Source organism: Camelus bactrianus, chromosome 3, assembly GCF_048773025.1.
Source record: "Camelus bactrianus isolate YW-2024 breed Bactrian camel chromosome 3, ASM4877302v1, whole genome shotgun sequence".
NCBI lineage: Eukaryota > Metazoa > Chordata > Mammalia > Artiodactyla > Camelidae > Camelus > Camelus bactrianus.
The window spans coordinates 37,721,515-37,735,515 of NC_133541.1; the positions used below are offsets into that span (position 1 = coordinate 37,721,515).

The 14,001-nt window shown below is 34.0% G+C and overlaps 1 protein-coding gene across 5 annotated transcripts in view; it reads right to left on the minus strand.

Annotated features, from left to right (window-relative positions):
- The window catches only part of SLC38A9 (solute carrier family 38 member 9), an 81,759-nt gene that overhangs the window by 8,472 nt on the left and 59,286 nt on the right, over window positions 1–14,001 (minus strand). For all 5 annotated transcript variants that reach the window (XR_012504287.1, XM_010966281.3, XM_074358462.1 and 2 more), the window contains 2 exons: window positions 8,665–8,771; window positions 826–939 (listed from right to left, as the gene is read on the minus strand). Coding sequence is in view for 4 of the 5 variants with exons in the window: in XM_010966281.3 (XP_010964583.3) it covers window positions 826–939; window positions 8,665–8,771 (221 nt within the window). In the remaining variant the exon portion in view is untranslated. The remainder of the gene's footprint in view (window positions 1–825; window positions 940–8,664; window positions 8,772–14,001) is intronic.

A 14,001-nucleotide genomic window follows, 5' to 3' on the forward strand; every position in this document is an offset into this window, starting at 1 on the left:
TCATAATAGCAGTAACTCAAACCTATTTCTCTTCTAAAGATGAGAATGTTATTAATGCTATTACGCTGAAATAGTCTTTATAACTCATCTGTAATAAATCACATTATAGACTCTACTACACTTTATTAGAGAAATTTCTTCTGACTAGAAAGAAAATCACCTGTGAATGTTATGTTTTGGGAAGAAATTCTTCAGTTACATTAAACTAGAGACTACACTATTCCTAAGTTTATGACAGGGAAAATCAAACAAAATGTTATTTATGGCAATCTTTTAGTAAAAGAATGTTTCTTTTATTCTTCCTGTCTCTCCCTCTGTCTTTTAAACAAATAGTCTTTCTTTGTTTTGCTGCCTGCCACACTGTACCAAAATGAGTGTCAGACTTATTATTAGGGACTGATGAACTAAGACACCAGTTTATTCAGGACACTTCCAGATCCAAATAAGAGAATTGACTATATTCTCTGTGGAGGGTTTATAAATTCAAGACTACAACTAATAAAAGTTCTCCACACATACAAAAATACTATGCATATAATAGGAATCATTTATTTGAGTACCTCAAGGTGCCAGAATGCAGTAGGTTTTCTCAGGAAGTCCATCTAAACATCTATGGAGTATGTATTATACTATTTAATGGAAGAGGAAACTGAAGTGCAGAGGGGAGAAGGAAGGTACCTAAATTCTCACATGTACAGTAAACAGTAGGGATGGTATTCAAATCCAGGCCGGTCTGGTATTATATTTTGCTACTGTATCGTATTTGCTTGCTCTGCAGATATGAAAGTATAAACAATCACAAAGAGAGGGTACTCAGTGCCTTACCTGCTCTATACAATCTTTGGATAATGGTGGCGAAGGAAATGAAGCAAAAACCAAGATTCCAATATAGAGATAAGTTAATGTCACCAGCATATAAGCAATGGACAAGTCCCTCACCTGCAAAAAGATAATAAAATTCCCACAATGTTGAAGAAATTTTTAGTAAGTATGCCTGAATAGGCTAACTAGTAAGACTGACCAAAAAAATAGAAGATATATCTTTTTGACCTTTATGTGTGTATGTGCCTGTGTAATACCTCTGAGGTATCCAGTCTGTTCAGGGAAAGCAGTTAAAACAAAATTCACATACTTTACAACTAGTCTGACCATTTTTTTTTAACACCTTTTGAAATTAAGTCAGAATTTCAATCATGTTAAATCACCGTTTATGTTAACTTCCTAAGTCTACCAACAGGTAGCTTAGTCTATGTACTCCAGGACAGTAAAAAAATAAACAAATACTAAATACTAAAATAATAAAGCTAAGGGACAACAAGAAAGCAAGAATAAGCCAATTTCTGTATGACCTACAGAATTAAAAATTTTCTTTTAGTAAATTAACTTGTTAAATCATCAAAGCATGCCTAGACCAAAAGAGACTGGTATACATTAAAATATATTTAATTAAGAGGGAAAGTTAGTTAAAGACCAGACAGTAAGCAGGTATTAAAGACAAGCTTAATAAACCTAAATAGTAAACAAAAGGAAATCAAAAGGCAGCTGTTCAAACAGCTGCACAATGTTATGACTGGAACCAGTAAACAAATGCAGAACATTAAATAAAGTGGACTGCTTTCTTCACTGCTGTTCCCATCCTCCCAACCTCCCATCCTCCCATCCCCATGCAAAGGAAAAAGCTCCAAGATATTTAATGCAGCCAGCTGTCAGATCCAAACAGAACAGATCCCGCAACTCATAAATCTGGTTTCCATCACCACTAAAGTTATGGCCAAACAATTCAGCACAACTAAATTATGGGAATAACCCTATTCATTTTTCATTTTAAACACAAATTACTTTGAAAGCTAAGAAAACAGACAAGAAAAAAATTATACACATTTTGCTTTAGTTTGATACCACACACACACACACACACACACACACACACACAACAGACATTTGATATTAGGGAACATTTCTGATTTTGGGGAAAACACTTCTTCTTAAACAGGCTAAAGCAATAGTAGAGAGTTATAAACTTTAGTGTTGATAAATTGACTTAAAAAGCAAGTAACAAACTATGAGAAATTCAAAGGTCAGGTCTAAGTTGACAATCAGCTTGAAAACAAACCAGGGATTTCCATCCCTAAATTAGACAGTGGATATGCCTATGAAACTACAGGAACCTGGATTATGGAGATTGCACATTATTTTGGTTAGGCTTCCTGCAAAGATGTGTACCTCAGCAAACTCTGGGGAAAATCTGATGAAGACAAAAAGGCTAAGATGCAGGGCCTTCCCTATAAGAGAGTTTTCCCCTCTTGCTTCCCTGTTCTTATAGCACTGTATACATATCTGAAATATAGCATCTGTTACCCTATATTGTAATTGTCATTAATTTTTATTATAGAAGAATCTATATTCATGGTATGAGGATCTCAACTGGAGAGAAAATGTCCCTCAACACCCAAAACGTAGCCAAAGGTAGTAGTCCTCCTATCATGTTGATATTTTAATTTTTCTATATCTAATTTGGTCCATACTACTAGATTATGAGATCCCTGAGGACAAAGACTGTGTCTTCTCCATCTTTAAATCCTTCATACCCAGGACAATATCTGCCACATAGCAGGAACTTAGTAAATGTAGATAAAAATAACCATGTTGTCTACAAATATTAAGTGCTTCTAGGTACTAGGCTCTGTGCAAAGCACATTACATATATTATCTCATTTAATGTAAGTACAATAATTTTCTTCATTTTATATATGTTAGTTAGTATAGCAAGGTTACAAGACTTGCTCATGGTTACAAAGTGAATAGTTGGGGAAGTTAATATTCAAACCAAAGACTTTCTGGCTCCAAATTGTATGCCCCTAGATACTGCAATGGAGATCTAACCAGTTTCTAATATATATGTGTCATAGTTAATAAACAATAGCAAAGAAAATGAAAGAGAGGTTACAAGTTGTGAGTAACAGAGGATACAATAAAGCATACATATAGATGCAAGAAAAATACTAGAGAAATACTATAATCAGAAAAATTCTGTTTCATAGTAGCCCAAATGTACATTCAAAAGAACTAGGTCAAGAGTTGCATATCTGTTTTCATCAGAAAATAATGAACAGAAATGGTATTTTAATATAAAAGCAGCTGAGGTTTAGTATGGTCCTGGGAAACATGCCACCTATGAATAGCATGCACACATGTGGGTTTTGCTATTCTCTGGCTTGAATAAAAGCCACCACTATTCTAAGCCTAGAGATATAGCCACTTAAAAGCCTATTTAATGGAAACGGGTGGAAAAAAACTCTTTTAGAAAACAAAGCTCAAAGTAAAAAATGTTTAAAAATGGACACAAGTGACCATATGAGCTAGTAATGTGCCAAGTACCCTGTACACTAACGAGGTAACTTACTCTGCCTCACGGACGAGCAATGGCTGGCAGGGCTGGCAGTAGAGAACTAATGACAGGAAGAATGGCAACTCACAATGAGGACTGGGTTTACAGTGGGGCACAAGGTGATGTGGAGCACCTTCTGCTTCTCAAATATGATTTCTACTCTGTTCCACAGACTGCTGATAGTGAAAATACCATCCAGTGGTGCATTTACGAAAAAGATGACAGACCTACCCCAAACATTTACATAAAAACTTCTGCTGATGTATAGTTAAACAAACTACACAGATTCATAAGAAGCAAAAAGTAAATAAATTAATATATAAGGCATCTCAAATCATTTTTAAAGAACTAAGCAGGGTATAAAACTAAATAAAGATAGGCAAATCAAAACAAACAAACAAAAAACACTGTATAGGTTCTGATTCAAACATGACAAGGAAACACCAGGAGGTTAGTCCACATATCCAGGGTGGTTATAAGACTATATATTCTGATGATAAGGAATGAGTTGGATGATCTTCAACTCTACTTTTTTTTTTTTTGGTGAAGATATGCCTTACTGAAAAATAGAAATTATATCTCATTTAGTTATACATATAAAAATTATGTTTAGTGGGAAAAAAATCCATGAAATTAAGTGAAAATTGGAAAACCTGGAAAATTTGATTACCATATCTGTTTAGGATAGGAGCCTCCCTGTCCTTCACAAACATCTTTAGATCCAATTACACTTTTTATAAAAGAGAATGAAGTCCTTTCTATTCTTTCATCTTCTTTTCTATTTTCAAACTTTTTAAAAACTGATCTCTGAATGACTAACACAATATCAACATTAAGAATCAAGAGTTCCAGACAATCTTTACATTTTCTGACTTAAACATCAAAAAAAATTGTATCACAATATTAACAAGAACCTTATGAGTCAAATTAGTTACTGAAACCTGCTTGAAAGTATAATCATTAAACTAATCAAATGACAACGTTTTTCTCAGAATATAGTACCTATTTAGCTTAGTTTATGCAAATATATAAGCCAATTCAGTATAATCAAAAGGAAACTGTAAATATTTACAAGTATTTAAAGTGTTTAGAATTTTGATGACACATGGCGCATCATAAATGTTAGCTTATCGTTAATTATTAATATTTTAAGCAATTAACATGAAGTATAACTGAGTTTCTGAAAGCTGGGCTACACTTCATATACTAGTTTCAATTAAGACAGTAAGAAAACATCATCCATTTAAACTTTTAAGTCTTCTTAAAAAATATTTTCCGCAAGTGACAAAAGCTGAGTCAAATTTTATTAGCTGAATCTCACATACTAATTCTACAAAGTGCTAGTCCTAAAACTGAGTAGAAATGAGAACACATTTTATGGTATTTACATATGAAATACAGATTTCAAGGCCCACTGAATGTTCTAGGAAGAAAGGCAGGACTCTTCCTACGTCCTTGGGGGACCATGAAATTCTCAGCTCTCTATCCAGTCCTGAGCTTCTCACAATGAGGAATGCACACCTCCAGATAAACTGATGTGAATTTCCAGAAAAGCAATTCTACTTAAGAATTTTCAGAAGCAAAGTTAAGAATAGACAGCCCTCTCTTTTCATGAAGTATGAGACTGTGAAAGTGCCTGGACACCTTTTAGAGGAAAATGCCTTCACAGGTACAGCACAGCTGGGGATGACTTGTTCCTGCTCCTGCCGCACCACTGTTTGCTATCTCAGTAATAAGTCAGTCAGGAAGCTGCACTGCAGCCAAAGCTTGCAGGTACTGGGAAGACACCTGTGAAACCTCACTGAATGAGAATTACTAACCAGCCACAACATAAAATCCCTGGAGAAGGGCACACAGGAAAAGAATCTAAAAGTGAAAGGACCAGTTCAGATGCCAACCAAGACTCTGAGAGTCACTACAAGAAAAACTCCTTGAGGTGATGGTTTTCTAAGACTCTAAGATTTTCCAAGTTGGTTCTGGATTGAGGGTCCATAAGCGATTCATTGACTTGCACAGTCCTTCAGATGCTGTTAAGCAGCATTACTTCCATCAGTATTGAGCAGCTGCAGTCACCACTGCAGATGCTTTAATAAATTGATTATCAGTTGTTAAAAAAAAAAAGTGACCGTGCAGTGCAATCATAATAATCGATGGGAAAAGTTAAGATTGTTCCATGATGTTTGACAATTTTTGTCAAAACATTAAAAACCCTCTCACTGTCAGTTACAAATGTATAAGGCAATGAAAAAAATAGTAAAACTAATATTAATTTAGTATACTAATTTAAAACATCAGAAACATTGAGAATTAAAGTGTTTTATTTCTTTGTAAAAATTTATGAAGAGTAGTTTAAACAGTGCTTCCTCCTTCCACATATCTTTAAACTTCCTAAAACTTGTGGTAGGCAGCTTAGTTCAAGTGGCAATGAGTCAGGAAATTTGTGAAGAGAAAGGGATTTAAAAATAAAGGCCATAAAGTATATCTTCAATTTTCCCTCTACATAGTAAAGTTCCAAATGTTTATTTAGGATAAGTAAGATTTTTCTTTATATTCCTTCAGAAGACTTAAATCTGTTTATGACAAAAGTATAAGCACAATAAGACTAAACATTTCCAGGATAAAAATCAAATCTAAAGTGTGAGGGATACAGAGAAAGAAAAAAACTATGAAAATACATTTTGCCTAAGAAAAGTCACAGAAAATAAGAAAACCTAATCTTTAAGTTTTCCAAAAGTTATGGCAAAAACAGAAACAAGAATAGTTATATGATCCTTATTGCCAAATAATGAGTTCATTAAGAGAAATTTTCTTAGACTTGAACACAGAAAATTGTCTCACAATCTTTATATAAAGGATGTTGAACAATCTAACAAAGAATATCCCAATTACAGTTCTTACAAAACAATGAAGCAACACTGTACATGGCTTTCTTGTACTACCATGAACCCTTGGTAAAAAGCCACTTTTAACATTAAAATCCAGTGTAGTGATGAGAGAATGAAAGAAAGAATTGATGTGATTCAGTTATGTGTATTTCTGGGAATCTAATTTATTACTATCAAGGGAAGAAATTTTGGAGAAGAGTTAATATGTTTCATTTCAAAACAAGTTTAAAGGCACTAGAAAGAATCTGAAGGGGAGGATATCTTCTCCTGTTAACATAAAGATCCACAGTCTGTAAATGTCAGGAAAGCAAGGGTAAGAGAGGTAGAAGAGCTAAAAATTTCAAGCCCCTACTATACATCACAGCAGGTTAAACACTTCTCCTGTTTTATAATATTTAATTAGGATTAAAACCTTGAAAGGAAGGTACCAAATAATACTATTTTTACACATGAAGAGAATTAAATTAGAAGGTTACCAAGTTAGGAAGTTTGGAAAATCCAGGTTTACTCAATTGCAACACCATTCACAGGTAATATGCCAGGTGTGTGTTACCAGATAACAATAAAGATGAAAATGGGGTGGGAAGGGGATGGGAAGGAATAAGTTGGGAGTTTGAGATTTGCAGATACAAACATATATAAAATAGATAAACAACAAGTTCATACTGCATAGCACAGGGAACTATATTCAATATCTATAGTAACATATGGTGAAAAATATGAAAACAAATATATGTATGTTCATGTGTGACTGAAGTATTGTGCTGTACATCAGAAATTGACTATAAATTGCTCTTCTTTTTCCAGTATCTTAAGTTAGAAGGTTAGATTACTGATTTGAGGTTTCTTCTTTTTTAATGTAGGTGCTTACAGCTATAAATTTCCCTTTAAGCACTGTTTTAGCTATACCCCATATATTTTAGCATGTTGCATCTTCTTTCAGTAATCTCAAAGTGATTTCCAATTTTTCTTGTGATTTCTTCCTTGACTCATTATTTAGAAGTATTTTGTTTAGTTTCCACATATTTGTCAATTTCCCAAATTTCTTTCTGTTATTGATTTCTAACTTCACTGTGGTCAAAAAACATACTTGGTATGATTTTAGACCTTTTAAATTTATTGTGATTTGTTTAATGAATCAGAATATGATCTATCTTGCTAAATGCTTCTTGTGCATTTGAAAAGAATGTGCATTCTGCTGTTTGAGAGAAGACTTTTATAACTGCCAATTAGAGCAAGTAGATTGACAGTGTTTTTCACGTCTTCTATATCCTTATTTTCTATTTCTTCTATCAGTTGTTAAGGGAGGGGTGATGAAATCTCTAATTATAATCATAGATTTGTCTACTTCTTGCAGTTTTGACAGCTGCTGTTTCATTTTCTTGGAAACTCTGTCATTGGGTGCACACGTTTTTAAGATTATTATGTCTTCTTGATGAATTGATCCCTAAAGATCATCATATAACATCCCTCTTTATCTATGGCTATACTCCTTGTTCTGAAGTCTACTTTGTCTGATATTAAAATAAACACTCTACCTTTCTTACGTTTAGTGTCTGCATGGTATATCCTTATATTTAAAGTAAGTTTCTTCCAGATAGCATATAGTTAGGTTTTGTTTTTTAATCAGACTGACAATCCCCATTTCCCGCCACCCTCCCCCCGCCATGGTTACTCTTTTTTTTCTTTTCTCTTTTTCTCCTATTTAAAAACATTTATAGTTTTATTTAAGCAACTATTTTATTTTTTGTTTTTTTTGGGGGGAGGTTGGTAATTAGGTTTACTTATTTATTTTTTAATGGCGGTTCTAGGGATTGAAACTAGGACCTCACGTGTGCAAAGCACATGCTCTACCACTGAGCTATACCCTCTCCCTGACAATCCCTATCTTTTAATTGTAGTACTTAGACCATTTATAATGTAATTATCAATATGATTGGGTTTAAATCTATTATCTTCCTATTTATTCTCTGTTTGTCCCATCTATTCTTTCTTTCCTTTTTCCTGTCTTCTTTTAGATCACTTTGGTATTTTTAAAGATTTTATTATCACTATTGGCTATTAGCTATACGTCTTTTTTTTTTCTTTTGTAATTGCTCTACAGCAGGGGTTGGCAAACTCTGGCCCATGGGTGAAATCTGGCTCACTGTCTGTTTTTGTAAATAAGGTATTCCTGTAAAATAGCCATCATCCACTTGTTTACATACTGTCTGTGGTCACTTTTATGTACACAACAGGAGAGCTGGGTGGTTGTAACTGCATGGCCTGCAAGGTCTACAATATTTACCACCTAAACCTTTACAGAATAAGTTTGCTGATCACTGTTTTAATGGTTTAAATTTAAATATTAAGATCTAGTAACAAAAGTCTATTCTTCAGGTAATTACTCACATTGTTTTCTTGGTTCTTGTTGTTCTTTAAGAGTGTGATAATGCAATTATGAATAAAGAAAGCAAGGGTAAGCACTCCAGTCAGCTGTGGAAACTGAAATCTTATCTCTAGGAGAAAAAGAGAGGGGGAAGAAAGAAACACATTAAAAGTGACAACTAGAAAATGAATATTAGTAGTCAAAAGTTGTTTACTAAAATCAGTTGTCTCTGTTTTGTCTAGGGAATAAGAATATTAAAATGTCTTCACAAAGTTCCTCAAGGCTAGCACTATACTTGAGTAAATACTTGAAAAGGGAAAGAAAAGGAATCAAGAAATGACTACTCTGCAAGAGTACTTTATATCAGTTATTCCTGTTTGAGGTCATACAACTAGTATGTTGCAGAGCAAGATAAAAGTTCATGGTCCATATGATTAAGAAATGGGCAGACCTGAATATACATTTTTTCCAAATTAGATATACAGATGGCCAAGAGGCACATGAAAAAATGATCCACATCACTAATCATCAGAGAAATGCAAATCAAAACCACAGTGAGATACCACCTCACATCTCACACAAAATAGCTACCATTAAAAATAAACAAATAACTAATGTTGGTGAGAATGTTGAGAAAAGGGAACCAGAGTACACTGTTGGGGAGGATGTAAATTGGTGCAGCCATTATGGGAGACTAAAAATAGAATTACCATATGATTCTACTGCTGGGCACGTATCTGAAGAAAATGAAAACATTAAGTCAAAAAAAGCAATGCATCCCAATGTTCACAGCAGCATTACTTATAATAGCCAAGATATGAAGCAACCTAAGTGTCCATCAACTAGATGAATGGATAAAGACGTTGTGGTATATATACACAGACACACACACAGAGACACACACACACACACACACACACATATATATATAATGGAATATTACTTGGTCATTGAAAATAATGAAATTCTGTCATTTGCAGTAATGTGGATGGACCTAGAGAGTACTATGCTTAGTGAAATAAGTCAAACAGAAAGACAAATAGTGTATGTTATCCCTTATATGTAGAATCTTAAAGATAACAAATGAAAACAACAAAACAGAAACTGACTCACAGACACAAAGAATAAACTAGTAGTTACCAGTGGAAGTGGGAAAGAGGGAGGGGCAAGATAGGAGTATGGGATTAAGAGATACAAACTACTATGTATAAAATAGATAAGCACTGAGGATATATTATACAGCACAGGGAAATATAGCTGTTATTTTGTAGTAACTTTAAATGGAGTACAATCTGTAAAAATATTGAAGCACTACATTGTACACCTGAAATTAACACTATAAATCAACTATACTTCATTTTAAAAAATTAGGGTCTGTCTGACTCAATAAAGTTCTTCTTCTATTGCCTGAATTTGCCACAAAAATACCTTTAGAAAAGTAATCAGGGAAGGGAGAATTGGTCATTTAACATTCTTCAGTGGCTAATCTAAAAAGCACCACTTAAAAATACTGAAAATAACTGTCTACATAGAGGGGAATGGTTAAACTATGATACAGTTGCTCAGTGGTATACAGTATGTAAGAATTATGTACTAGAGAAATACTTTATGCTATGGCAAATGTTCATGATTCCAATAGCATGTATAGTATGATTTTACTTTTATTTTAAGAAGTGTGTGTGTGTGCATAAAAAAAAAAAAAAAACTGTAGAGATAGCCGCAAAGTGTAAACAGTGGTTATCTCTGGCTAATGGGACTTATTTTAAACTAACAGTCGACTTACCTATATTCTCTAAATTTTCTACAATAACACAAAATTACTTTGAAATAAGAATTAAAAAATAACATTTAAAAAGCACTGCCAATTTCTGTTTTTGAGGTCTGCTAATATAAAAATGAAAAAATTGCTTTTATGCAGAATAAGACCATGATTTACTCAAAACAGTGATGGATCTAGGCAACATAGGTGGCAAAGTGGAGAACAACCCATCTCAAGGGATTCCTTAGTGTAAAAAGTAGAAATGAGAAAAGAAAGTCCATCGACTTTTTGCTATAATAGTTTAGGGAAGGAAGTGAGAAAGATTAAGAATCAAGCATTAGCTCTAGAAGAAATCAATCAAGAAGTAAGATAGTAAAAAAATTATATACTTTTGTTTTCTATCAAGTTTATTGTCTATTAGCTTTCATCTGAGTTTTTACCTGTGGAAGCAATTCAAGTGTATTTTTCTTAGGAAAATTCTCCCTTTTTCTGTCTATAATCTTAAATTTTTTACATCTCAGCAATAAGATAAAATATGGGGGCAACTTCCCCTTTTGTTAAAAAACTCAATAAAGTGGGAATAGAAGGATACTTTCTTCACAAGAAAAAGAATGATCACTTCAGATCAACAGTTAGCATCATACTTAAATAATTATAATAGAAGCCCCATTTCTTGGAAGATGATAAAATTATTATTTACACATGATTTATTATTTGGAGATAGTATTTGTAGAGAAACAAATAAAAAACTCTCAAGTAAGATTCAAAGTCATCAAATCACAAAGGAAGCGAGCAAGAAAGGAAGAAAGCAACAAAGGGATTACAAAACAACCAGAAATCAACTAAAAGGCAATAGTAAGTTCAGACATATCAGTAATTACTTTAAGTGTAAATGGACTAAATTCTCCAATCAAAAGACAAAGAGTGGCTAAATGGATAAAATAAACAAGACCCAACTAGATGCTACCTACAAGAGACCTGCTTCAGCTTTAAAGACACACATAAAAACATAACAAATATAGTAACAATAAGGTTTGAAAATTGTGAGAATTACCAAAATGTGACACAGAGACATGAAGTGAACAAACGCTGTTGGAAAAATGATGCCTAGAGACTTTTTTAATGCAGGGTTGCCACAAACCTTCAATCTGTAAAGAAAAAACAATACCTGGGAAGTGCAAATCAAAGCACAATAAAATGAGGTATGTGTACAGATTATTTTCCGGAGAAGACATACAAGCAGCCAAAAGGTACATGTAAAAGTGCTCAACATCATTAATCATCAGGGGAAGGCAAATCAAAAACACAATGATATATTGCCTCACACCTGTTAGAATGGCAATCATCAAAAAGACAAGATATAACAAGTATTTGTCAGGATATGGAGAAAAAGGAACTCGTGCATTGTTGGTAGGAATGTAAATTGGTGCAGCCACTATGGAGAATGGTATGATGGTTGCTCAAAAATCTTTAAATAAAACTACCATATGATCCAGCAACCCTACTTCTGGGTATATATCCAAAGGAAATGAAAACAGTTATTTTGAAGAGATATCTGCACTATGTTCAATGCAGCATTATTTGTTAATAGCCAAGATTTAGAAAAAACCTAAGTCCATCAACAAATGAATCAATTAAGATGTGGTAAAATATATACAATGAAATAGTATTCAGCCATGAGAATAACCTTCAGCTGCAGCCTCTTTGGGATCTGCAGATTTAATCAAGCAGAAGTCACACTCTTGCTAGGCAGCCGCTAGCCAATGACCGCGCAAAGCAGGGTATTAGGGCCTGATCACTTTTGCCCAAACCTGGCCTCCTCTGCAGGCAGTCTTTGACAGAGCTCACATTGGGTTGGCTACAACATTCTGAATCTGTTCCTACCCAATTGTCCTTCCCTCCTTCTCTCCTTCCAGATCTGAGCTACAATGTGGTCTGATGTAGCAACTGACTCCTGCTCGCACTCTCCTTTTTATAAGTGCTCCATCAATTAATCTCTTGCACATCTAACTCCATTTTGATGTCTGCTTACTGGAGAACTTGAACTGACAGAGTTGGTATTGGAAGTGGTTTAAGATAGCAGGCAGTGAGATGGTATCTGAGCACAGGATCAGTCATCTCCCAGCTGAATGATCATCTCAGCAATATTTTGGCTTTATCCCATGGTTATGTCAGTGTTTTCACCAACATTGCTTTTCTACATATCCTGTTGATTCAGAGAGCGAATAATGATGCTATAGCACCTCTGACCTCAGCTTAACTTTTTGGGGCTTGTTTATTCTGGACTATAGCAGCTACATTATGAATTCTATTTTTAGGCAGGGAATTATAGGACTATTCTTCCATTACCCTACTGACCTAAAGACATAGAAGCCTATCTCTTAGTTCATCCAACCCCAAATAAAGGGAAGGAGAGTCTCATAGCCAACTAGAGTTATTTTTAGCTTGGAATAGAATGCTCTTCATGATCTGGCCTTTGCCGCTTTATCCTTATCTCTTATTACTTCCCCAACAAGTACTCTTTCACTTCGGCCATCCAAACTGTAATTTCCTAAATGGGTTCATGCATTCGCAGACCTTAATTGTTACTTAAACATGTTGACTCCTTGACCTGGTATAAGCCCCTTCCTCCAATTCTTCATTTAAATAACTCCTTTTGGCCTTAAACCATTCCCTATTTAGAATCCTTCTCTTGATTCCTAATTTACATGTAATTTCTCTATATTACTATACTATGTCTCTTGCATCTTTGTACTACAATCATTAATTCACAATGTGGTCTGACTGCTCAACTGTAAGCTCCCAAGAGGCAGCTGGCCATGTCTTTTTGGACAATGTATGACACATAATCAAAGGCATTCATTTATTTTCAGAATAAAGGACTCTCAGACCCAGAAGTGGTCAACATTCTATTTTAAACTGTTTAAATGATCTTGCTTTTTGCTAAGATTTATTAGTTTTCAATAAGCTCTCTTCAATTTAGCTGATCTCCCCTGTCTTTTAGAGCAATCAACATCTATTACCTCTCCAATGCCTCCTGAAGCAACTTGTTAGTTGATTATTTTCTAATTAAGGCAGTTGAAACCACTGTTGTTTCTAACTTGTCAAATTAATCACCCAGCTTTTTCCCATTAACCAACAAAAACTGTCTTTTTGAGTGAGTTTCTTGAAAACCTAAGATTATTTTTAACAGCTTTATTAGGATATAATTCACATATATTTCACCCATTTAAAGTGCACAATTAAAGAATTTTTAGTATATTCACAGAGTTGTGCAACCATCACAATACTTTACTCCTTTCTATTGCCAAATAATTTTCCATTGTATGGATATACCACATATATCTATTCATCAGTGATGGGTATTTGTACTGTTTCCACTTTTTGGCTATTATGAATATTGCTGCTATGAACATTCACGTACAAGTTTTTGTGTGGAAAATATGCCTTTTAAAGAACCCATTTACATCATGATCAATGTGTAGTAAATTAAAGAAGATGGATTCCTTCAAAAAGTGGTTTTAAAGAAACCCCAAACATTCAATCATTCTCAGACTGCTTATTTTATTATTAAGGAAGGAAGGAAGAAGAGAGGGAGAAA